The sequence below is a fragment of the Excalfactoria chinensis genome, chromosome 22, assembly GCF_039878825.1.
Source record: "Excalfactoria chinensis isolate bCotChi1 chromosome 22, bCotChi1.hap2, whole genome shotgun sequence".
NCBI classification, from domain to species: Eukaryota; Metazoa; Chordata; class Aves; order Galliformes; family Phasianidae; genus Excalfactoria; species Excalfactoria chinensis.
In genome coordinates, this window is record NC_092846.1 from 4,477,319 (window position 1) to 4,501,741 (window position 24,423).

General features: G+C 58.2%; 2 protein-coding genes across 5 annotated transcripts; one reads left to right on the top strand and one right to left on the bottom strand.

The window, feature by feature from the left end:
* Positions 1-73: 73 nt before the first annotated feature.
* SMAP2 (small ArfGAP2) lies at positions 74-10,158 on the top strand. Its single transcript, XM_072355562.1, has 10 exons — positions 74-270; positions 5,586-5,719; positions 6,215-6,300; positions 6,759-6,837; positions 7,037-7,123; positions 7,541-7,622; positions 7,745-7,845; positions 7,960-8,125; positions 8,370-8,692; positions 9,060-10,158. Exons 1-10 carry the CDS (start codon positions 168-170, stop codon positions 9,183-9,185), a joined length of 1,287 nt encoding a protein of 428 aa, XP_072211663.1. The 5' UTR covers positions 74-167; the 3' UTR covers positions 9,186-10,158.
* Positions 10,159-10,513: 355 nt separating this feature from the next.
* Positions 10,514-24,354, bottom strand: RIMS3 (regulating synaptic membrane exocytosis 3). 4 transcript variants are annotated; one of them, XM_072355566.1, is made up of 7 exons: positions 17,303-17,457; positions 16,086-16,331; positions 15,509-15,650; positions 15,312-15,424; positions 14,920-15,021; positions 14,695-14,834; positions 10,514-14,595 (listed from the first exon to the last, which is right to left on the bottom strand). In XM_072355566.1, exons 2-7 carry the CDS (start codon positions 16,303-16,305, stop codon positions 14,383-14,385), a joined length of 930 nt encoding a protein of 309 aa, XP_072211667.1. In that variant the 5' UTR covers positions 16,306-16,331; positions 17,303-17,457; the 3' UTR covers positions 10,514-14,382. The 4 variants fall into 4 exon arrangements, with proteins under 4 accessions (XP_072211667.1, XP_072211668.1, XP_072211666.1 ...); XM_072355567.1 differs by lacking the exon at positions 17,303-17,457 and adding an exon at positions 22,018-24,354 and having other exon boundaries at positions 10,521-14,595; XM_072355565.1 differs by lacking the exon at positions 17,303-17,457 and adding an exon at positions 21,184-21,231 and having other exon boundaries at positions 10,521-14,595.
* Between the last annotated feature and the right edge of the window lie 69 nt (positions 24,355-24,423).

Below are 24,423 nucleotides of genomic sequence, written 5' to 3' on the forward strand. Positions count from 1 at the left end.
GATGAGAGTGACGTCACGAGGGGCGGCCTTCAACCTCCCCTCCGCCGCCTCCTATTGGTTCCTCTTCCCGTCGCTCCGCCCACAACACCGACCGGAAGCAGGAAGTGGCCCGGTGCCCGAGACGACGGCGGCGCCGTGACCCGCGGGCGGGCAGCGGCGGCCGCGCCATGACGGGGAAATCGGTGCGTGATGTGGAGCGGTACCAGGCCGTGCTGGGCAGCCTGCTGAGCGAGGAGGAGAACAAGTACTGCGCTGACTGCCAGGCCAAAGGTACCGGGTGGGCCGGACCGGGCCTTGAGGGGATCCGAGCGGCCTGAAGGGGGGGGTGGGAGGGTAATAGAGGAGAATGGGGTAGAGAAAAGGGGGGGGGTGGATAAACAGCCAGAAATAGGGGGGGAAAGAGGAATAAAGGAGCCAAAGGGCCGCGTCCTTTTCAATCCCACGTATAAAAGAAGCCCCTAAAGGGGAGCATTGCGGCCCCGCAGGCGGGTTAACGAGGGGGGGGAGGAGGAGCAGCGCTGGGTGGGTGGTGGGTGCTGCTCTGCTCCCTGCTTTGCTTCCCTGAATCAATAGGGTTAAAGTGATGTCTGCTGAGCAGGGTCTGGGGGGGCTGCGGGCTCCTTATGGGCTGTGAGGAGCTCGAGGTGCCCTCTGACAGCTGCAGAGCCCTGCTGGAAGCTGAGCCCTAATGCTTCCCGTCAGGCTCTGTGTGCTGCCCTGGGGGAGCCCTGAAGCTCCGTGTCCCCGCAGCAGTGAGCTGTGCTGCTCCATATCAGTGGGACACAGCAGTGCTGGCGGGGAGCAGCGGTGCCCCTCGCTGTGAGTCTCTTATCTCTTGGCTCCTGTGTTGGTTCAAGGACACGCACAGCTGCCTTATCGCAGCTTGTGAGGCAATGTACACAGTGTGGGAACAGATCCTCTTATCGTCTCCTGACTGGCTTTGGTGCGGTGATGCGGCCTGTCCTGGGTGTGCAGTGCATCAGTCACTGATGCACGTGTGTCAGTTTAACGTTAGCACCAAAGCTGGGAGCTGCCCGGGGGACATTCTGTTGCACTGAGTCCTTCCTGAGAAGGTCACTTCTCAGTGCTCTCCTGCAGCTCTGCAGCCCTCCTTGCTCTGCTGCTGCTCCCCACTTTGTCCCTGGGACTTCTGCTTGAGCCTCACTGCAGGGAAGGCAGGACGGGAGCTCACTGCAGCTTGCTCAGCGCCCAGGAAAGCACTTACTGTGAGCCCTGGCTGTGCTGCTGTGCTGAGCTTCCTGCATCTCGTACTGATTTGCCTGATCTGAGTGTTTCAGAGCTCGCATGACACACAGCAGAGCCTGTTCAGATGCCACCCACACTTCCATTATGCGTGTTCCCAATGACCTAACTGCTTGCTGGGTTTCATTACTGTATTATTTTTTTCTCCTAACTCTATATAGAGATCTAAACGAGGTTTCAGTACCTGCCGTGCCAGCTGCAGTAACCGTACGTACCCTCACAGACCCCCTCTGTGCTGTTGTTTGAGTTTGGCTCCCTGGAGCGTCCCTATGGGCTCCTCAATGCTGCCCACGTGTGATTTGCTGGAGGATGAAATAAAAGCAGGGAAACGAGCACAGGGAGGTTCTGCTTCTGCAGCAACAAACAGCGCGGTGCGGTTAGAGGACCTTGTTTTTGAGGAAGTGGGGCCAGATGTGCGGCGTGCTTCTTCCTCTTTGCATTGCAAAGCTTGCAAGAGGAACAAGGCGTTGGGGATCCCTTCTGTTGGCACATTGGTTCTTAGAGCTGTTGTGCCACGTGTGTGAGATATCGGTGTGTGACTGCATTGGCAATTGTCAGATGCCAAAGTGCTGAAGATGAGGGTGATCGTGGGGCCGGGCAGTGACGTGGCTGCAGGAGGGATGTGATGCAATCCAGAAATTGGATGTGACTTAAATGCCTTCCAGTAACCAGGAACTGCCTTGTGCTGAGTAACACTTCAATCAGCCGGGTTCTTCTCTTCTCACCGAATCTACATGCTGGACCTGTGCAACACAGAGCTCATGCTGGTTGCTTCTCTCCTTCTCCCAGACCATTCCTGTCTGCCCTCCCCTCCCAGCAGGCTGCTCACACCACACACGGTCGGTTCCAGCACAGGGAGCCCCATTGAGGAGTACCCACCACCCTGGCTGTTTCGTCACCCCTTCGGCCTCCTCTTTGCTCAGGACAGCTGTGGTTCCATGCCCGGATCACCCTGTCCTCATAACGGGATGGATTTGTTAACAAACACAGCCTGAACCCTGACCTAATCATTCAGCTGGTTGTACCTGGAAGAGGGATGGGGCTTTGCTGAGGCCCACAGGGAGATGGTTAAATATGGGATAGGGATAGAAGCTGTGGTGGGTCCATTAGGGAGCAGGGACCTCCAACCTGACAGTTGGGTCAGTCCGCTGAGTGAGTATGAACATAAAACACACTGCAGATAGCCAATAAATCCCGCTGTGACTCAGGTCCTCCATCAGCAGGCTGTGGAATCACGGATGCTCCCTTCGTGTTGCTTTGACTGAGGAACACCTCGAGTGTCTGAAATAAAAGTGCTTGATTAAAGTAATGACTGCGGGAGAGCAGAGCAGCGGATGGTGATGAGTTCTGCTCACCTGCTTCAGAAACCCAGACTGTAATTGGTTTGTGATTAGTAAAGGGTTACTGGAAGTTATCCTTTAGGAGAGGGTGGGCAGAGCTGAGTCACAAAGATACTCCTCGGAGTGGAGGGCCATCTTGGCAAGCTGTGTCTATTTTAATGCTGTTGTTCTCTACCAGCTGGGTCTGTGTGAGTGTCTGTGTAGCAACGGGTGTAAATCGAAGGCCCAAAAAAATGCCATGTGATTTTTTTTCCCCATCATAGCTGTAACTTTGGAAGTTTGTTCCTATAGTAACTGCCAGCTGAGTTACGTAAGGCAGCAGGTCTTCAGGAGCTCGTGCCTCTTTAGAAGGTGCCTCTGCAGTCTTAAGGTAATTTGGCTTTCAGTATACAAGTAGGTTATCAAAAGCAGCTCGAGTCGAGAATAGCTTTGGTCTCCTTCAGGTTGTCCAGAGCAGTGATTGCTCCATGTGTCCCACGCAATGTAGGGCAGAGGAGGAGGAGCTTTGTCAGCAGCTGCCCTGGAACTCCGACTGCAGAGCTGGCTTTACCTGTGCTGCCTATGGGCCATCACAGTGCTCTGTCCCATTCTGGCTCAGTTATATTCCTTTGTTACGGATGTTTCATCCTTTCTGGTGGCAGATAGCGAGGAGCAGCTCATTGTAGCTCCAGATAATGCCCCAGAAGGGCACAATCCAGCGGTGTTGGTGGCTGCCTGCTGTAACCAAGAGATCTGACACTGACATTAACCATCCTGTCCACTTGCTAGCAGAACCCGCCTCGTTTTCCCCCTAAATAAGCGCTGAGCTGCAGAACAGACATCTGCACTCGAGAGCAGAGGAAGCTGTTTTGCAATGCAGCTTTTGTCATCGCTTTTCTATGTACGGAATGAATGTCAGTAAGTTGTCAAGCATCTCCTTCCAGAATGAGGAAGCCGCGGGTGGAAGGAAGCTGCTGGATGCTTGGCTGTTCCCTCCTTTGGCACCGACTTGGACTCGCTGCGAGGTACCCTGATGCTGCAGAAGGATGTTTCACTGCTGGGGCCTCCCCTCTGTGAGGAGCATTGCCCCATCCCTGCATTCAGCTCACACTGCAAGGGCTGCAGGCACACATCCCAGCTCTGGCTGGGCTCCTCTGTGCTGCCCCAGGCAGGAACCCAGCCATTGGTTTGCACTGAACTGGGGGGGTTTCACCAGCCCTGTGCTCTCCTTCCTGCCTGTCAAAGCATCTATTTTACCCTGATTTCCAACCCCCCCCTTTCTCAGCAGAGCGGTGGCTTTGCAGCCAATTTCTGTTTTATTTTTAAATGCCTTCTGGATGGTTATTACTGGAGAAACTTGCAAGAGTAGCTCGAGCCAAAATGGAATGCCTGAGTAAAGGGCGAGCTGTGAATCCACTGGAGACTCCTTGGTTAAAGGCACTCGAGGCTGTGAACTTCCAGCAAGGGGAGATGTGAAACACACTGGCCAGGCTGAGCTTGGCTTTAAGGGGACCTGGGAGCCTTTGCAACAGGGCAGGTCGAGGTCCCTGCAGGCACTGCTGCTCTGGGCATGGATGCTGGTGTGGGCAGCATTTGTTTGGATGTGCTGGATATAAAGCAGGCCGTGCAGTTGGCTCGTGGGGGCACTGCCTGCATAGCAGAGCTTCTCACATACAGCTGCCCGCTCTGCTCCAGCAGCTGATGCGTCCTTGTGTACATCAGCCGTATTGAAGATAGGATGTGTGACTGGGGGGGATGGCTGAACAGAGCTGTGCCCCCACACAGCTACTGGGCACCTCCCCGTGGGATTTCCAGAGCGGGTTCCTTCGTTGTGGCCTCGAAAGGGGAAGTGGGAGGCCTGTTTACACCTGCACAGCCTGCACCCTGCCTGTGGGACCTGCCACTGCGTGAGAAACGTGCTGTGAATGCACGGCTGTATCATCACTGGGGAATGGTGAGCACAGCCCCTGGCCATCAAGGTGACCCCACCACCCCAAAGTGCTGCAGCCACAGCCCAGCACTCAGCCCTGGCTGCTCCAGATCCTGCACTGCAATCAGCAAGCACAGAGCACACCGGGCGGGAGGTGCTGGTGGCCCATGTGACAGAGCTGAGCTGATTACCCCAGCCCTGATGGGGGTATCTAGCTGACTATTAATCCTTTTAGCCCTGTCAAAGCTAAATATATCTACAGTTAAATCTAACCTTGAATCTCGTGCTTAATCCTACTGGCAGGCCTTCACATCGTGGTGTTCGGGAGCAGTGAAGATGAGCTGGGAGCTGCTCTGGGCAGGGCAGTGATTTGCTCAGCCCCATCAAAGCTGTGTCCATGCTGGATGGCTGTGAAATGCACCGCTGCTTTGTTAGGGTTTTGAAATGCCACTTCCTCCTCTTCCCTCCTCCCACTGCAGCACTGAGGGTTCCTGTTTGAACTCTGGCAAGGAATGGCTGAGTCCCCCCCTTCTGCAGCAGCACCTGTAGCTCCTATAGAGGTGTATGGATGGTTTGTGCTGGTCAGTGCAGCAGCAAGGAGGCATGTCTCCTTACAGCTATGGGGCTGTGTGCTATGGGGCTGGGAGCTGCTCTGCTTCCTCAGCCACACCATCCTGTGTGTTCAACACTGAGTGCTGCTTTCCTAGAGCAGCTGTGAATGATCTGGAGCCCGTCCTCAGGTAACCCCCACTGCAGTGGGAAGGTTTCTGTTGCTGCAGCAGGAGCCCACTGTGCCACGGTGGTTTAAACAGAAGGAGATGGGGATTTGGAGGCTTGGGGTGACGGGATGCCTGCTTTATTCCCTCTTCCTCTTTGAACTCCTCTTGTGCAGAGCTCTCACAATGAGAGGGGGAGGCAATGAAATACTGACTCAATAAATAAGGGAGGTGATCTCTCAGCACCCTGAACTTGTCTGGTTCAAAGCTCTGCCCTGGGTTCCTCAGTCCTGGTTCATTGGGTGCAGTTTCTCAGTGGGTTGGCTGCACGCTGTGAACACCCACATCTCTTTGCAGGACCACGATGGGCATCCTGGAACATCGGCATCTTCATCTGTATCCGCTGTGCTGGCATCCACAGGAACCTGGGTGTCCACATATCCAGGGTGAAGTCTGTCAACCTCGACCAGTGGACGCAGGAACAAATACAGGTGAGGCAGGGGAGGCAGGTGGGTGGCTGTTAGTGGCTGTTAGTGGTGATGTGAGCTGGGAAGCAGGCTGTAGGGTCTTCAGACACCAAGGAGGTGGGAAGGTGGTCGAGTTACCAGGCCTGGTTAGGATTGGAAGGGGAAATGTCCTGACAACAGCCTCAGCAAACACTGGGAAGTGCAAACACTGCCAGTTTCTGTCCATCTGCCAAAGGCAGCTGCTGCCCACCTCCTCTCCTCGAGGTTTCTAGAGGACAAATCCTGAACTTTGAATGCTTGGTTGCTAAGGTGGTGTTTATTTTGCCTTAGAATAGAGACTGTGATGCAACACCCAGGGCTGGCCGGCTGTGCAGGGGTCAGGGTGCTGCATGGGGGGGTTTCTAGCCTGGAAGCTACAGCAAAAGCATGAAGAGGGGCTGCTGTGTGCAGACTTGAGAAGCCCGTATGTGCCTTTTGGCTGCCTCAGGTGGATCATTGAAGGTTTCTTTTGAATTGCAGTGCATGCAGGAGATGGGGAACGGAAAAGCAAATCGCCTTTATGAAGCCTTCCTGCCTGAGAACTTCAGGCGGCCTCAGACGGATCAGCATCCTTTCTGTGCTGCTGGGGGGGCGTCCGTCTCGTTTCACAGCTGCCCTCCCTGTGTGGGAGGTTCTGCTTCTCATGTCTGGGCATCAGCTGTGAGAAGGAGCTCCTGGGTTGCAGGGCTGGGATCCATTCCTGACCGCTGTCTCTTGCACTGCTGACAGGTTTTGCTTTTAGGTGATGGTCAAAGTAAATATACAGTGAGGAAAAAAAGGGCAGTGGGAACGAAGCCCTTTGATGTACCTTTTCTAGCACTATCATACTTGGAACAGCCCAGAGGGGCAAAATTGAGTAGCTGAAGTCATTGAAACTATGACTGTATTATTTTAAGTTCCTGCTGAAAGTGCTTGTTAGGCGAGCATTAGTTTAGTTACAGCTTGTACCTCATAGCCACGTGTCCAACAGCGCTGTGCACATCTTCCACTCTTGAGTTGTTTGTCCTTAACAAGCTGCTCGCAGAGCTGTGGAAGGCTTCATTCGTGATAAGTATGAGAAGAAGAAATACATGGACCGCAGCATTGACATCGTCACGTTCAGGGTGAGTCCCTCATAGAACCATAGATTCTGTCTCTAATCTGTGCTTAGAGCAGAACTGATTTCAGATGTCGGTCTGTCCACGATGCACCTGAGATGTGGGCAAAAGATGGGGGTCCTTTAGGCTGACAACAGCAAATAAAACCTGGTTCATGTTTTCGCCGTGTGAGCTTTGAGCCTCACATCAGTGTTTGCCTTTACAGAAAGAAAAGGATGACAAATGGAAGAAGAGTAACGAGTCAGTATCAGAAAGAAAGCTGGAACCCATCATCTTTGAGAAGGTGAAGCTGGTAAGCCTATGGCCGCGGGTCGGCTGTGGGCTGCTCTCACACAGAACGGAGGCAATCCAGCTTCATATGGAAGCATTTTTTCAGGCCTCAGTCATAGCAGTGGATGCTTTGAGTCACACTAATGGCAGTAGCTTGTTTTCCACCGCTCAGGCAGATACTGACCAGATGTGCTCTGCTTTGCAGCACGGGGCAGATTGGAATCCAGCTACTCCCTGCTTGGCTTTCAGACTTGGGCTGTTATTTTTCTCTGGTTTAGAGCGTGCATATTCATATTGATAGAATGGGACAAAGAACTGTGTAATACTTCTCTGTCCAGAGGGGATAGGAGGGATGTTGAAGGGTTTAATCTCCTTAAAGCCTCCGATACATCAGAGCTAAAAGATGACTGGAACCAGACTTCTGCTCTTCTTTCCCCAGCCCCAAAAGAAAGAAGAAACGCAGCAGTCGAGGAAAAATTCACCCAAATCTCCTGAGCCCGTCATAGACTTGCTTGGACTTGGTAAGAGACCCCAGACCTGGCTGTGCTCGTTGCAGTGACCCTCAGGGCAGTGTTTGGTCTCCTGAATTCCGTGTCCCTTTAGTGGTTCACTTCCCTCCCTGTCACCTCCTTGTCTCTCCCAGATGCTCCTGTGCCGAGCGCCCTTAGCAACGGCCGGCCCTGCAGCTTGGAGAAGGACCTGGATCTTTTTGCATCAGTGGGACTGAACTCTGACTCCAGGAAGGTGAGAAGGGGACGTCAGTGCTCACCAAAGGAGGGCGGGTGTTGGAGAGGAGGGGTCACAGTCTGTCATCCCCTGTGCTGGATGCTGCTCCACCTGTACTTGTTTCCCTCTCAGGTCTCCGGTTCTATGCCTACATCTGGAAGTGCTGGTTCTGTTCCTGAAAACCTGAATCTGTTCCCTGAGCCAGGAGGCAAAGGGGAGGAAGCGGGGAAGAAGCAGCTCTCTAAGGACTCCATCCTCTCCCTGTACGGCTCTCAGACACCTCAGCTGCCTGCGCAAGGTAACGCAGCTCAGAATAGAGCAGCACGCTGCTGCTGAGTGGGTGGGCTGTCCTGATGGCTGTCAGGCAGAGGTGTGGGAGTGTGGGTGGTCCTTGGTGAGCGCTGGTGGGGAGCACGATGAGCTGCTTAGCCTGGATGGCACAGCCAAGTGAGCGCCGCAGTCTGATTTGAAGGTCAGCATTCCCACCCCGACAGCAAACCAAACAGCCCTTCTTCCTTCATCACTTCTCTGCCTGTTTGCAGGAGCGATGTTCATGGCCCCGGCTCAGATGGCGTATCCTGCAGCGGCCTACACGAGCTTCCCAGGAGTGCCCCCATCCAGCAGCATGATGGGAGGCATGATGGCCCCGTCCGTGGGTGTGATGGCCCAGCCTGGAGCTGCGGGGATGGTGACCCCCATGGCCATCCCTGCTGGATACGTGGGCAACGTGCAGGCAGCCGTCATCGGTGTCCCCAACGGGATGATGGCTGCGCAGCAGGCTGGTTATGTAGCTGGCATGGCAGCGGTCCCACAGCCTGTCTATGGTGTGCAGCCAGCACAGCAGCTTCAGTGGAACATCGCTCAGGTGAGGTTTGGCTCCTGCTGACCTGAGGGTGGACAGAGGAGGCGTGAGGTTGAATCCAGCCTGTGACATCTGTGCTCTCATAGCCTGTGTTCTGGGGCCGGGCGAGGCGTGCTGACACTGCTGGCATACAGGGATCATGAGGGGAGTCTGCTTCTGTGGCTCTAACTGCTGGGCTGATGGCAGTGGAGCTTGACCTTCAGGGTGGCCTTCAGTGAAGCTGCATTGTCTCATTTGAGCCTCTTCTTGCTGTTACTCTTTATGAGGTCTTGCTGCAGGTTGCCGTGTTGGGTGCGTGCTGCAGCTGACAGCTGTGGTCCAGCACCTTCTGCCTGGTGAAGCTCTGACTTCCCTCTCTTCCCCTTTGCAGATGACCCAGCAGATGGCTGGGATGAACTTCTACGGAGCCAACGGTGTGATGGGATACGGACAGTCCATGGGTGGAGGAGGTGCCCAGGGAAGCAATCAGTCCCTCAGCACTCAGCTGTGGAAATGATCCCGCACGTTGTGACCATTTTTGCCTTCTGTTCCGTTTCAAAACTGCTCCATGAGACATTCAGGGTTTTTCTTTCAGGCTGGCTGCCCGGCCAGAGCCTCTTTCCATAACTGAGACCCACCTCTGCCTCGTCACTGTCACACACGGTGCGACCTCGGTGACCAGAACGTGAGCTCCCCTCTATTTTAGCACAGTCAATGCACACTTTGGGGTGGACCCCCTCCTTGCACAAACCTCCACTAACGCTTCTGGGTAGCACTTGACGTCCTGGGATCTTAGCAGAGGTGTGACTGAGGAATGGGGAAACCTGTCCTTCTTACTGCCTGCCATTTCAGGCCTGTTAAGAACCACTTAAAACTCCAGTATTAGTCGGGGTTTCGGTTAGCAGAGGGTGGGAACGGTGTTTGGTGCTGAGGAACTGGATTTTAGCCCAAGCCCAGGGGCAAGCGAGCCTTGCTACCTCTTTCCTCGAGCGGAGTTTGGAGCTGTGCTTGGCTCGCCAACCCTCGTTGGAACCAAAGGCATTTGGAGACCCCCTTCCCTCCCCCCCATGAGCAAGCAGGATTCTCGCGCACTGTGGGGGCAAGCTGTCAGAATGTGAACCTTGCACTTCAGAGTGGCTTTTTTTCTGTCCGATCTGTGGTATGGATGTATTTAACTTTTAACTAACGGAGAGTTCTAACTTATCAAGGGCTGAGAGCCCGCCGTGAGTTTTCTTACACTTTTAAGATGACATCCTAATTTATACTCTTTTCATATTTGCTTTTGTTCCCGTGTAATCCCTGGCACCTCATCCCAGCTTCAGCCGTTTGAATTCAGGCACAAGAGTGGGCGGATCAGATTTCTTTTCTCATCCTTTTGGTAGATCACCACTGCTTCAACTCATTGGCGTGAGCGAGGAGCCCGAGCTCTGCAGGCTGCTCCTTCCTGCCTCTGTGTAAATCCCCCAATAAAATATTGCGGTGAAACCTCACTGTCCGTCTCGTCTTCCTATGGCAGCGCTATGGGGGGGATGCAGGCCGCCTATGTGCGCTGTGAGCAGGGCTGTGTCCCAGTGCTGGGCATGGAGAAGTGCTTGTGAGCTGGGGGAGGGCAGCGCCAGGCTCAGCAGGGTGAGTTCAGGTCAGTTGACAGCTCTGTATACAACAGAAACCTGCAGCCGGGGGCTGCGATGCTGCATTCCTGCTGTGGGGAAGAGCTGCAGCTGCTGGTTGGTAGCAGAGTGTGGGGGGGGGGTTGGAACTTGGTGATCCTTTGGGGTCCCTTCCAACACGAGCTGTTCTTTGGTTAAGCTGCACTCCTGCTTTGTGACGCTCAACTCAAGCACAGAGGGGTTTTCAAGCTGGCTTTAATCATCGTTACTTGCTGCCCCATACCGTACATGCAGCTACAAGGCAATGGAAATGTGAGTGTGTCAGTTTGTTCCCCCTGGGGAAAACTGGCATCGGGGTATCTTACAAAATAGCGTGCGCCCTCACAGCCCTCAGTCCTGCTGCATATAAACCACAAACATACAGGAGTTTGACATTAAGAAAGACCACGCACATAGAAAACGGTACGGAACGCAAGTAAAAAAATTGCCTTTTTTTGTGTGTTTTTTTTTGTTTGTTTCTCTTTTAAATCCTATCACCTTCCTCGAGGACCCATCGAAGCCCATCCTCCCTTTGTCTTGAATATGGAGCCAGGGCGCAGCCCCCAGCCCCCCCCCCCCCTCCTTGTTTGAAGGTGGTGATGTTGAACTTAGGGATCTGTCATTAGGCAGGGCTGCTCCGTGCTGTGCTGCCAGAGGAGCCCCATCAGGTGTGGGATGCACACAGGAGATGTGTGTGGTGCAGGGATGGAAAGCAAAGCTCCTCCGGGGGGGACAATGAAGTTCCAAAGGCATTGGCTGTGTGTAAAGAGTCCAAGGTAAAACCCTTCACGTCTTGAAGTTTGGGAGTCTGAATTCAGTGCTGCTGTTCTGCTCTTGTTGGATTGGAGGACAAACTTCAGTTTGGCCACGAGCCGCTGCTCCCTTTATGGCTGTTCCTCAGCCAGACGGGTCCGGTGTCGTACCACGGGTATAAACTGCTGAGATTAATGACAGATCCTGCAGCCCTGGCGGTGCTTTGTCCAGCCGAGCTGCTGCTGGGTTGGGTTTGGAGGTGGGCAACAGGACAGTGCAATGGGGAAGGAAAGGTGAGTTAAGATTTAACTGCATGGAAAGATCGAGCCCTTTTCAGAAAACAAGGCCACCAACTTCAAAGTGCGAACAAACATTCACGGGGCCCGGACTGCACGAGGGGAATGTGGGGTTCCCCCCCCCCAGGCTGCAGCTCCTGCAGCTCCGCAGCCATCCCTGTGCAGTGCATGAAGCCTCAGCGAGCAGGGCAGCGCGCTGTGTGCATCCTCAGCTCCCTACAGCTGCTCCTTCTGAGGGCTGCATCACCCCCAGGTTGGGTTATGGGGCGGCAGTGGGGTGCAGGAGCAGAGCAGATGCTGCTGCCCCATGTGCTATCCCTTCACTTTGCTCCTTGGCTGTCTGGGTGGCACAGAGCAGGGAAGCACACACACACACACACACACACACACACACACACGCACTAGGAATTGCTCTTCATTGCACAATTACAACAAAAAAATAACCTGAATGTGGCAGAGTGCATGAAGGTCTTAAAAGAGGGGAAAATAGGAAGTGGGGGGGAGAGGGTGGAAAGAATGAGGTATTCCAATCACCAGAGCTGCATCCTGACCCCCATCCTGGGCTCCAGCTGCTGCTGTGCTCAGTCCTGGCTCAGGGTTGGCTGTAACAGTGCGGCGGTTCCTCGGACAGCAGGACAACCCCGTGCCCTTTGCTGGACTTTAGTTCTCAAGTCTGCTTGTGAAACCAACATCTTCACAGCATCAGGATCAGCTGAGAGCGACGGCTGAGATGCAGCATTGCCGCCCCTGCTGACCCGCTGCTCGGTGTCCCGCTGCGTTGCCCACCTGCTGCTGCTGCAGATGGTTCTCCTGCAGCCCATCACTTCTATGGGATTCCAACCTTCCTTCCAGATCCAGGCTGTAACCGCTGCCCCTTCACAACCCAGCCCAGGCACTCCCTGTGTCATCCATGTGTTGGAGGAGGAGGACTTCCCATTGAAACAGCTGTGCCAAGGGCCATCGTTGGGCTGTGAACCTGGCTCTGAATGAAGGTCCTGTTAGAACTCAGGCAACGGCAGCCTGGAGGGTGCAGCCATGAAGAACGGTGCCTGGGTGCTGCTCCTTGGCCTTCAAAATGCAGATGCACAACCTCAGGGAACTCCCTGTTCCCCTCAATGCAGGGAGAAGCATCTGAGTCGAGTGGAAAGGAAGGGAAGGTGCTCCAGGAGCCAGCACTGCTTCTGCAGATGGAGCTGATGCACTGAGCTGCTCGCTCCTCGTGTTGCCCCAGGACTCCAAGGCTGGTTTGGTAACATCCATCCTCATTGCTTCATGAGGGACCCTGGCTCCTGTCCCCACTGTGAGCTGGGCTGCAGTGAGATCCTCTACATCCCAGGTGGGTGCTGTGAGAGCCAGGCAGGGAGCAGAGCACTGAGCCCCTTCTGTTCGATGCTCGTTTCTTCTCTAGAGGAAAATATGTGGGAAGGAGAAGGGCCTGGATCTGCTTTCCCGGGGGAGGGAAGGTGTGTTGACCTCACGTGTAACACTGGGTCCAACCAGCCATCCTCTGCTCCTCGCAGCATGCAAGGAATGCCCTTTGCAATGAGCATTCCCCAGCAAGCAGCTGCAGCTTGGAGTGCAGGGCTACAAATGGCAAGCTGTGTGCTGCACAGGGCTGGGTGCAGGGCTGGCACGGGGCTCAGGAGGTTGGAAACAAGCAATGTGGACGTGGTGATGTGAGCACAGCCTTGGCTGCAGGAATCACTCCCACACCCGCAGCGTTGCAGCAAGGGAGGGTGTGCTGCTGGGGAGCTGTTTGCTCCCATCCTGCCTACACCACGATCCGTTATCAGCAATAAGAAGTAAGCCAGGGCTGCTGGGTTTCCATGTTCCTGGTGCAGGGCTGTCCAGAACGCAGCAGCTCTGCAGCGCTGTGTGCCAGAACCCAGTGCCGAGCCACTGCTGCCCCGCTGCTGATCAGCTCTTCCTTCTCTTTTGTCCCCATTGGAGTCGAGTTGCCAAAGCAAATCACATTAAACTGAGGGGCTGTTCTGCGCCCTCCACTCCACCTGCGCCAGCAGCTGCTGTGTGCCAGGAGCTGGAAGGCAGAGCCGTGGGGCGCTGGGGATCCCCCGTTCCTCCTCTCTCGGTGTCATGGTTGGGGTTTTCTCTTTTCTTTTTCCCTTTTGTTTTTCTCCTCTCTGTCGGACTCTGATCCTTCGGGACAGTCCTCGTGTTCCGTGTATTCCACGAAGGAAGCAGAGCTGTTCTTAGTGGTGTCTCCCCTGAGTATTGTCAGCAAATTTCATTTAGGCACCTTCAAAAACAAAACAAAACAAAACGAAACAGAACGAAAAAAGAAGAAGAAGAAAGCTTCCGCCATTCTCGGTGTTGCTACAAGAACCGATCCCCAAAGGGGAGGGGATTTGGGGGGTGGGGGTGGGCACCGGAATGCTGCTTATAAAACAAAGAACTGGAACACAAGGGACAGACAACAAACAAACACCCAAACGCCCATCGGCACCACCGAGCGCTGCTCCTCTGCTCGGCGCCTCTCCGTCACCCCGCATCCAGCGCAGCGGGAGCTGCTGTTGAGATGTTCCCCATCCAGATGGAGGGGAGCTGGGGGCACCGTGGTGCGCTGCTGTCACTTTGGCAATGTCACAGGTGAAACGATATCGAAAGGAAGGAAAACGGGCACCGGTGCTGCTGGGTCGCTGATGGGAAACCAACGGGCTGCGCCCGCCCCGTCCCGGAGCCTGTCGGGTATTGCAGTGAGTGTCGTTAGCACGTGGCAAAGCTACATAAGAGAAGATGCTACATTCCTTGGAACGAAAAATAGTGCTGAGTTGGATTCTTCTGCTGAGTCTCTTTTTTGCTCCCTGTTCCTCTCAGGGCAAGGAGCGAGATGGAAGGAAGGGAAGGGGACGGCATCTCCGTGCTCTCAGCCCGGGAGCAGGGCGTGTTGGGAAGGGGATCTTTAAAATTAAAAAGAAATAGGGAAAAAAAAAAAGGATGGGTTATTTACAGCCATCCACGCACAGTCCTGGGGGTCGGGATGACTCTCCCTGCCCGGCTATGGGCACGAGGGGCTGGTGGAGCTCTCCAGCGAGGACTGGGAGAGGCGGCGTGCCAGCGGCCCGATGCTGGAGTCGGCCAGCGAGGAGGTGGGGAAGAGTTTGTACCAGCCCGCCACGGTGCTGGAGAGGTCGAGCTCCTCCAGGACGATCTGCGCCATGCCCATGAAGCATTTGCTGTCCATGCGCCCGTAGTCGCCCCACACGATCACCTGTGGGGCAGAGGTGGCATCAGTGGGGACGCCCCCAGGAGGACAACGGGTGGCCGCCCTCTGTTCCATCCCAACCCCATGGACTGCCGGGGGGGTCACCTGCAGGACTTTGCCTTGGGGGCTCTCCTCGAAGAGCAGTGCCTGCTGGTAGGAGGGGTCGCAGCTCTTCTTCACAGCTTTGGTCTTCTTCTTGGCCAGGCAGACGCCGTTCTCCAGCAGGTAAACCTTCACGTAGGTGGCTGCGGTGGAGAGAAGCACTGACTCAGAGCAGCTCCTGGGGGTGTCCCAGCACAGAGCCATCCCCATCCCCCTGTGGCCACCTACCGGGGATGCATTTGGAGCCCATCTTCGGGATGAGGCCCCGTGCCTGGATCACCTCCACCTCCAGCTGCCCGCTGCGGTCTGTCATGCCCACGTGGACATCACCTGGGCAGGGGAAGGGACACACTGCACTCAGCATCCTCCCAGCACCCACCTCCCATTGTAGGTGAGCCAGGCTCGGTTGTTCCCCAGCCACTGGGAGAAGCCACCTCCAAGGTTGGCAGCCCCAGTCAAAGAGTCATTAAGGTTGGAAAAGACTGCTAAGATCAACAAGTCAAACCATCAGCCCGTTCCTGCCATGCCCACTGAGCCATGCCCCTCGGTGCTGCTCAGGAACATCCCCTTCCCTCATCTGAGCCATGCACAGCTTCAGCTCCCAGACCCCCAGCACTCACCCATCGGGGGGGTGGCCAACGTCTGCCGTCCCACCAGCTGCCCCGGGCCCAGCCCGTCCAGGAAGTCACTGAACTGACTCTCAGCTCCCAGCCGTGCAGTGGGGAAGATGAACCTGTGTGGGATGGAGCAAAAGATGCCAACGGGGCCCTGGGTACCCCCAGCCACCGCAGTGTGTGTGTGTGCCTGTGGTCCTTACGTGCCGTCGGAGCTGTTGCTGTTGGTGCTGCCGTCGGTGGACTCGCGGCTGCCCTGCCGGGTCACCCTGGTCCTCAGCTCCACCGCGATGCCGGTCTCGGTGCTGCGGCGGATGTTGCTGCGCAGCTTTTTGGGGCCGCCCTCTGGAAGCCAAAGTGTGGGGTGAGCTCATGAAGCCGTGGGGCATCGGCACCATCCCAGCCCCACATCAACACCTCCAGGTCCCACCGACAGGTGCCGACCCCATCCTGTCTATGGCCAAACCGTCCCCAGGAGGCACTGAGCAGCATTGCCTGGTGTGCCAGCACCCCACTGCTGCTGTGTGTGCCCAGAGGTGGCAGATGGCACAGGGAGGAGCGTGCCCTGGGGTGGAGATCCCCAACCCTCACTGCTGCCCAGTGCCATCAGGACAATCCCTGGTGGGCAGGACGCCACCATCACCGCTGTCATTGTAGGAACCCACCAGCTCGTCGGGGTCTGTTAAGGTGAGCGGGGAAGGCGGTGGCAGAGCTGCAGGAGCCCTGAGAGGGAGCCACGCATTGCTCCACTGCACCACAGAGCATCAGGGATGGGCTCACCGCTCTGGTTGAGCTGCAGCGTGCTTCTGCTCCACTGGGACAGCCCCACGATGGCCACCATCTTGGCTCCCAGGCTGGAGCGCCGCTTCTTGCTGGCCATGATGCTGACGGAGTCGGCGCTGCCCCGCACGCTCTTCTCCACGCTGTACATCTCCCCGCTGATGCTGGAGCTGCGCACCACATTCCTGCCCGCCGACGGGCCGGCGTCCCCGTTGAACATGGTGGGGTGATGCGGGGTGGGATCAGCTGCGGGGACAGCGGGGTGGGTCAGGGGGGGCACCGTGCTCCCCTCGGGGCGCTCAGCTGGGCAGGATGCTCAGGGCGATGGGGCGCACTGTGTGCCCTGCGGCTGCACCACCCCCAGCCCCACAGCCCGAACCCCACCGTGGCCATGGCTGTGCCCACCCCGATCCCTGGCTGTGCCCCACGCCCAGCACCGCTCTGGTTCCCGGCCCTCATTGCTTCCCTTCCCCATGAATATTTAAAGCGCGGCGGGATGGGAGCATCCATCTTCCAGGCAGAGGTGAATGATGAACCGCGGGCCAAGTGAAGCCACTTTAGGATAATGGATGGAGGCAGCGCCCGGAAAAATATTTCTCTTTCAAGAGACGCAGCCACAAACACAGAGCAGGAGCGGCAGCTGGCAGCGGGGCAGCACAGGGATGGAGCATCACGAAGGAGACAGCACAGAAGGGACACGGACCCCCACGGGACCAACGTCACGCAGCAGCACCCGGCACAGCACTCGGTTTAGGCAGAGCTTTGGGGCACGGCAGCCTCCGGCCATGAGGAAGGGACCCCAAACGCCCCCCCCAGCAGCCCTCTGTGCGCACTGCTCCCAGCTCCATGCCTTGCTTTCCCCCGCAGCCCTGCAGGACCCACCGTGTCCCACCGCACACAAAGGGCTCCCACTGCTGTGCTCCCCACTCGGCACAGAGCTTTGCTGGGTGCAAATGAGATGGTGACAGCGCTGTGGCTATAGGATCCCCTTTACCCACCCCCTGCATCTCATCTCCGCACGGCAAAGCGCTTCCATTCCGACAGCCGCAGCCCCTCCGCTCCGTGCCCCACAGCCCCGACCCGCAGCCCCGATGGGCCCGGAGCGCTGCCATGGCCGTGGCATCCCTGCACTGATGCGCGATGGCTCCGACATGAGCTCCGTGCCGCGTCCCGTGCCCACCCCGCACACACACCCCAAATAGGAAGAGGTCCCTTACCTGCACCAGGCAGCACCCCCCGGACCCCCCCCACACCCGGCACGCAGCCCCCGGCCCCGCTATGGGAGGAGGGCGGCAGCCCGGGCACGCTGCACGCGTTTCTGGATAGCAGGGCTGTGCCGGCGCTGCTTCAGCATCTCCATGGTGACATGGCTGACCCAGTTCTCCTCCCAGCCCTGAGCGAGCGGGGGCACGCGGCGGTGGTCCAGTGTGGGGGGGGGGGAGAGGGGCGGTGCCATGGAGAGGGGCAGTGGGAGATGTGGGGTGAGGTGGGATTCAATGGGATGCAATGAGATGAGCTGGGATACGGTGGGGTGCAATAGGTTATGATGGGATGAGGGGGGATATGTGGTGGGATGTGGCAGGGAGATGCAATGGGATGCATAATGGATGGGGTGAGGTGGGATGCCATGGAACACAGCGGGCAACCCAGACCTGCTGGGGACACTGGAGCTGGGAAAAGGGGGAATGAGGGAGGGCACAGAGGGGCCTGGGGGTGGCCCTGGTGGCCTGGGCTGGTTGTCCCCATGCAGAGGGGCTCCCCGTGCTCTGGGGCTGTGGGGGAGGAGCTCCAGCAGCAGGTGGGGGCACTCAGCTCATGCTTTTAGGGAGAAGCCCACCTGCGAGGGGAGCTGCTATAAAGGCTCTGTGCGTGGCTCACCAGCATGTGCTCCTCCTTGCATTGGGGAGAAAGCAGGGCTCCATTTCCCCTAAAAGTACTTAATTCTAATTAAATGCTTCAGGTTTGATAGGTGGTTGCTCAGCCCAGATTAACTGCCCAGTGAGGGGTATCATTCAGAGCACCTGAGCTGGAAACCAGCGCAATGCAGCCCAGGTAAGGACAACGGGGAGCTGGAGGGGACGGTCCCATATGGGAGCAGGCGTGTTCCTCGGTCCTGCCGTGCACACACCACGCTGTGGCTGTGGGGTTTTCTTCCCCAGCCCTAACGCACAGCTCACCCACGGCCCCCCGGTAGCACGGAGCTCCCATAGGGGCTCACAGCATTACCGGGATGGGGGACCGGGAGCAAAGCACCTCCCCACAGCTGGCCTGTCAGTGGGTGGGGGCACCCAGCTCTGCCCCTGTGCTCAGCCCCCCCCCCCCAGACGCCGTCCCTCTCCCCGTGTCCCTGTGTGACGTCTGCCACGCGGTTAAATCAGATCTGCCTGAATCCCATCGTTTCCACGGCAACGTGGAGGAATCAGAGGACCCAAAGCCGCCCGGTGGGGCTGCGGTGGGGGGCGGTGATGCTCTACGGACCACATCGTGCAGCCCCACTGCTCCGTGCTCGGCCCCCATCCCCAAACCCCTCGTGGGGCCGCGCTCCCCATAGAGCCGCTGCTTATGGGGCTGCCCATCTTACAGAGCGCTGCCCCCACGGGGTCGGCAGTGGGGCGGGTACCGATGGGCACAGAAGGGCCGTTTGCTGACGGCGTTTCCCATCCCCACCAGGTTCTGCCTTGGTGCCGCACGGCCCGGAGCTCTGCAATGCAGCTCACAGCGCTGAGAGCTGCGCGAATCCCATCAATATTTCATGGAGCTGCTTCCTCCAGGGGAAGGGCTGCGCCTGCTCTGCTGCTCCCAGCAGCACTCCTGCGCTCACGGAGAACATCCCATTTCCTTCCCCTGGCAGCCAGCCCCCAGCAGCCCCCCCTTCCTTTGCCAAATGAGCCACCAGCGCTGAGCCGTTCGGGGCTGCACCCCATGTGGGCTGCCAAGACCCCTTCAGGTGGGAATCAAAGCACCCACTGGTGCACCCTGGGATGCTCAAGTGCAATGAGTTGGGGTCGTGAGGGCAGCACTTGGAAGCCCCCCCCCCTCCAGCTCAGAGCACTGAGGACGGCCTCATATGGCAGCATGGGGTCCCTCCTGGCTGCACCAGCACTGCCCGCAGCCCAGCGGGTCAGGTGCAGCGTCTGCAGAAAAGTTGTTGTGTTTTTAATGCTAAGGCTGCACAATTCCAGCCCCGCTGCTGGACGGATCAGCAGAAAACTTGCTTGCTTTAGGAAGACTTCTGTGAGCCGGAGCGATGCCAGCAGAGCGCGGGAGCACAGAGCTGCCCACAGCAGCACCCAGCATTGCCCCAACATGAGAGCCTCATTGGGGACAGCACCCCCAGCTCCAGGGGTCCCCCTGCAAAAGGTGAGGGGCTCCAGGGCACCCCCCTGATCCCACAGATCCCCATGGCACAGCAACACGATGCAGGTGGGACCCCCGGATGGGGAAGGCAGCCATGCAGCACATCAGCCACGCCGTCCATCCTGCACTAAATCACTACGACGGTGACAACGTGAGCCTGCTTCCCTGCTATTAGAGATGCTGTGACACAACATCTTGGAGCGCGTTGAAATGGATGCGAGGAGATGGTGCCGTGCTGCTCGGCTCTAACAAGCAGGAGAACGTGGTGTTTTCATAACCTGAAATTGCATTGTGCATCACTGTGATGCTCCCACGCGGCTGTGGCACAGCAGGAGTGCGCTCAGCTCAGGTGGGATCAGAAGTGACAGCACGGGGATGGAGCGGGTTGTCCCTGATTTGGGACGCATGAGGAAGGATGGAGGCTCTGCGGTCTCACCCCTACCTGCACAATGCAGGATGGGCCTGAAATGGGGCCGGAGTGAGAGCTGTGAGTCAGGGTATGAGCTGGAGCAGCAAATGGATGGTGGAGAGGGCACGGAGTGTGGGGAGATGGTGGGTGCAGCAGAAGGGCTGGTTTGGGAGAGGTGTTGGTGCAGGGGGAAATGGGCACAGTGCTGGGGATGGAGGGGAGAAGCTCGGGGTGGCAGCCCGGCCTGAGGCTCCAAACCCCAGCCATGTCCTCAGCATGTGGGGAGCTGCAGGACCCCACGGTCACCACGCAGGAAGGAAGCACCCTGCACAGCCCCAGGGCTGCCGTGCCCTTTGGCTTAGGGCTGAGGGCTCTGTTTGCCATTTGTTCTTCCCTGCAGCAGTCACCATACCCTGTGTGCCGCAGCACCAAACAGATGGATGTTGGCCCACCCCATAGCATGGGGTCCTGGGGAACGCTCTGTATGTGGGGTGAGGAACCCAGCAGGGATGGCTGCAGCACAATGTGGGCACCCAGCCCATGACCCCACATCTCCACTCCTGGGGACTCTGCTGAGCTGTGAGAGCTCCCACTGCTCCTGAGCAACACCAACCAGCTCCGCTTTGTGCTGCGGGGCCGGAGTGATGCCCACGGCTTCCTCCTAACACAGAGCCCCAGAGGGGCCTCTGCCTGCCCTGCAGCACCATTTCAGCCCTCCTTAGCAAACCTGTAAGGGGTTTCCCTTCAGGACCAGCCACAGCACCTGGTCGTGTGTGCACAGAGGGCACAGCGGGACCAACAGACATGGCAGTATGACCAATGGACGTGGCACAGCAGGACTGATGGACAGAGCCGAGCAGGACGGATGGACACAGCAGCAGTGCGAGGTGAGGTGAGTGCCGGCACTCTGCCTGTTGGGGGCTGCGATGTGAACCCCCCTCTCCAAGCAGGACCCCCCCCCCCCCCCCCTCGGCCGGTCGCTGCCCCCGTGTCCCCCAGCGGCGGGGCCAGGTTGGCACCGGACGGGGTTGACGTCAACGGGCTTTCAGCGGGGATGATGGATGGCACAGGGACAGCGGTCCCGGTCCCGAGCCGCTGGGAAGCGCTGCCCCCGCCGGTTCCGAGCTCCGCTGCTCGATTCCAGCAGCGCCCGATCCGGAGCCCCCAATCCGGGCAGCCCTCTCGCTTCGGGGGTCCCTCCCTTCCCCGAGCATCCCCCGATCGCGCCGCCCCCCCTCCGCCCCCCCCCCCCCGGCCCCGCTGCCGCCCGCGACGCTCGGGGCAGGTGCGATCCCGCCGGGTCCCGGAGCGCCGCACCCCGCGGGCACTCACCCACCGCTGCCGCCGCCGTCGCCGCCCGTGCCCGCTCCTCCCCTCGGCCCCGGCGGGTGCTGGGAGCGGCGGGCGGGGGAGCCCCGACGGAGCGGGCGGCGGCGGAGAGGAGCCGGAGGAGCCGCGGGGAGCGGGGCCGCTGGGGGCAGCCCGAGGGCGGCCGGGGGAGCGCGCTGTGCCCGCGGCTGCGTGCCGCCCGCGGCCGGGGGGGGCTCGTTGGTCATCGGCCGGACCGATCCTGTGCCCACCGCTCAGACCCCGGGAGATGCCGCGGTGACCTTCCTTCCACCACCCGGAGCTCAACAGCTCCCAGCTGAGCCTCATCATGTGTCACCCGCACCCCGAAAACCACCATCCGGACCCCGTCCCCAACCACTGGTGTCCCCAGGAGGTGCCAGCAGGACGTTGTACCTGGCAGACAGACCCCAAGAGCTGCCAGGAGACCCCGTGCCCGTTGGTTGGACCCCCAAGCTGTCCAGCTGACCATCCGGACCCCAGGAACCAGCACCAAGACCAAGAGCCCCCAGCTGCACCTCATTCTCCATCACCCGAAGCCCCCAGCGGGCCCCACACCCACCAAGCACCCCCAGAGCCTCCGGCCATGCCTGCAGCTGTCAGCCCATGGGTGGCTGTGGAGGATAACCCTGGTGGATATGGTGTCCCCAAATCATCAGCCACCATCCCATGTGCAGGGACCATCTGCGGGCTTTGCCTGGTGCCTGAGCACAGCCCTCCCGGGGATCGGGGCGCATTTTGTGCCCCAGTTCCTTCTGAAGGAGGGAGGCAGTTGGAGCGGGGCGGGCTGCGGTGGTCCCGCGCTGCCCTTGGACTCACCTTGGCTCCCCAAAGGCAAACACTAACGTCCCCTGGAGCAGCTTCTCTTTTCACTCATGGTGAATTCCTCCTGCGTTCCCTCCGCGGGCTGCGCACCCTTTGACATGGCAGCCACGTGCCACGAGGAAACCCTCCTTCAGCCACTTTAACTCTGTCTCTCCCTCGAATAACAGCTGGCTCGGGTTGCCCTGCGCTCCCCACTGCACTGAGTGGGGGTCCCGGCGCTGGTGGGCAAAACCCTGTTGGTGTCCAGGGAGCGATGTGGGGTTTGCAGGTAGCAAAGTGCAATGGGGGTGCAGAGAGGAGGGGGAGAAAATGGGGTGCTGCGAGGGAATGGGGCAGTGGGGACACGGCAGGGATACGGCAGGTCCCAGCGCCGGGCACGGGAAGGCTGGGGAAGGAGCAGGAATAGCTGAAAGAACTAAATATGGAAACTTGGATAAAACAGAGCTGAAGTAGGGAGCCGGTTTCCTAACAGAATTCAAAGCATATAAACAAAGTCGGGGAGGGAGAGAGGTTGTCTGGAGGGGGCCTTTATGAGTAATATTTAGAAAAACTGGCTGGAAATATCTCTTTGGGAAAGGCAATCGCATCAAAGCGGATCTGCGGCTTTGTGGGGACGGCGCAGTTCTGGTTGCACGTTGTTTGTGGGGAAGAGGTGCTGGAAACACAACGCCTTGATGGTGGAAAGCTGCTCCTTAAGTCACTGAGCAGCTCGGCTTTGTCGGCTTCCCACCACCTTCTCCTTTGCGTTTTGGTGCCGTGTCGGAGGAAGGAGTTGTTTAATGTGATTACTCCCATAAGGGAGACTTAAGAAGATTAGTGGGGCTGAGCTCTATGGTGTTGCAAGGGCTGTGGGCAGCAGGCTCAGGTCCTGCAGCTGCAGTGGGCTCAGCTGCTTGCTGCAGGAGCTCTCTGCACCCAAAGGAGGTGACCTGCTGGACCACAGAGCCCCCGCATCTGACCCCATATGGTCCTTTGATTCTCCCAGCTCTACAAGGCAACGTCTCTGCGTGTTCAGGTGGGTCTCAATATTTACATCCAGCTTTTTCTTCTTTACTCATTTCTTTGCTTGGGGATGCTTGCCCCAAAGCAACAGCTGGTTTGGGATCGGTGCAGAGGGCTGCTGTAAGGGGAGCCAGGTGGGACGGGAGAGGGCTGACTGCTGGGAGGAAGGCCAGGAGTGCAACCTCTGCTGTAGCATCCCATCTCCTTAAGTGCCAAACGAACCCAGGCCTCCTGAAAGCCGGCTGGAAGCTGCAGTCTGTGTGCAGAACAGCCCCTCTGGGTCCCATTGCTGGCACAGGAGGCCCCGGATGAGCAGGTAGCAGATGTCAGTAAGTGCGAAATCAACAAAGCAAGGAATCACACAGGCACCAAGGAACCAGCGAGCGGAAAAAAAGCTGTTGTGGGGTTTTAGTGGTTGGTTGGTGGGGTTTTTTGTTGTTGTTTTCTTGCTTTTTTGCTTGTTTTTTTCTTGGCTCCTCTGTGTTTCAGGCAGGCTGACACGGACATCTCTGTGTCTGCAGATGGTTGAGATCCTTGGGGAAGCCAATCCGCTGCCCAGAGCAGGTGGGAAGGAAATGGAGCATCACAGGGCAACGGCACACGAAGGGAGTCAGCAGGAGCAGGGCTGGGTGCTGCACAGAACGCCCTCCTTCAGCACGGAAACAGCTGGCTGGTGGTGCAGCTGGGCCCGGCAGTCAGCAGCAGTTCCGGCTAATTGCTTTATCAATGAGTCATTTCAGCAAGGGGCTGCTTTGCAGATCGTGGCTGTTGCAACAAACGGAGACCAGCTTAGGAAGAGTGAGAATGGGGGGGGGGGGAAAGCAGTTGTTTCTAAAGAGCTGTGGCCCGTCTCTTATTGCTCTCGGCTGCTGCGCCTCCTCAGTGTCCCCAGAGCTCCGAGATCTGCAATAAAACCGTGTGAACGTGCTGCCTTTTGGTGCCTCCTGCATGCAGTCCTATGGGCAGCACGGCTCTGACACCCCAACAAGGAGCTCCGTCCTGTTTCCTACAAAGCCATTGCTCTTCCTCGTCCCACGCAGGGCACACAGCGAGCTGCACAGCTGCTGCACCTTCTTAGCTGTCAGCCGGTTCGTGCACCACCGGGATGCAGCCCCGCTCTAACGGGTCTCACACCGGCAGGGCTGGGAATCTCCCCACCCAAGGCCTTGAGGAGCGGCTCCCCGGGCCCGGCTGCGCACAAGGCCGCGCCTGAGGCCTCAGGCCCGCACGAGGCCAGCGTAGGCCCAGCCCAAGGCCTTGGCTGCCCCCTCAAGGCTCGCACTGCTCCCCCGCTCGGTGCGGCCCAGCCCCGCCGTCCCGGTCCCGCCTCCCGCCTCAGGCCCCGCCCGTTGGCTCCCGCCCCGGCCACACCGCCTCCCGCCCCGCCGAGATCTCGCG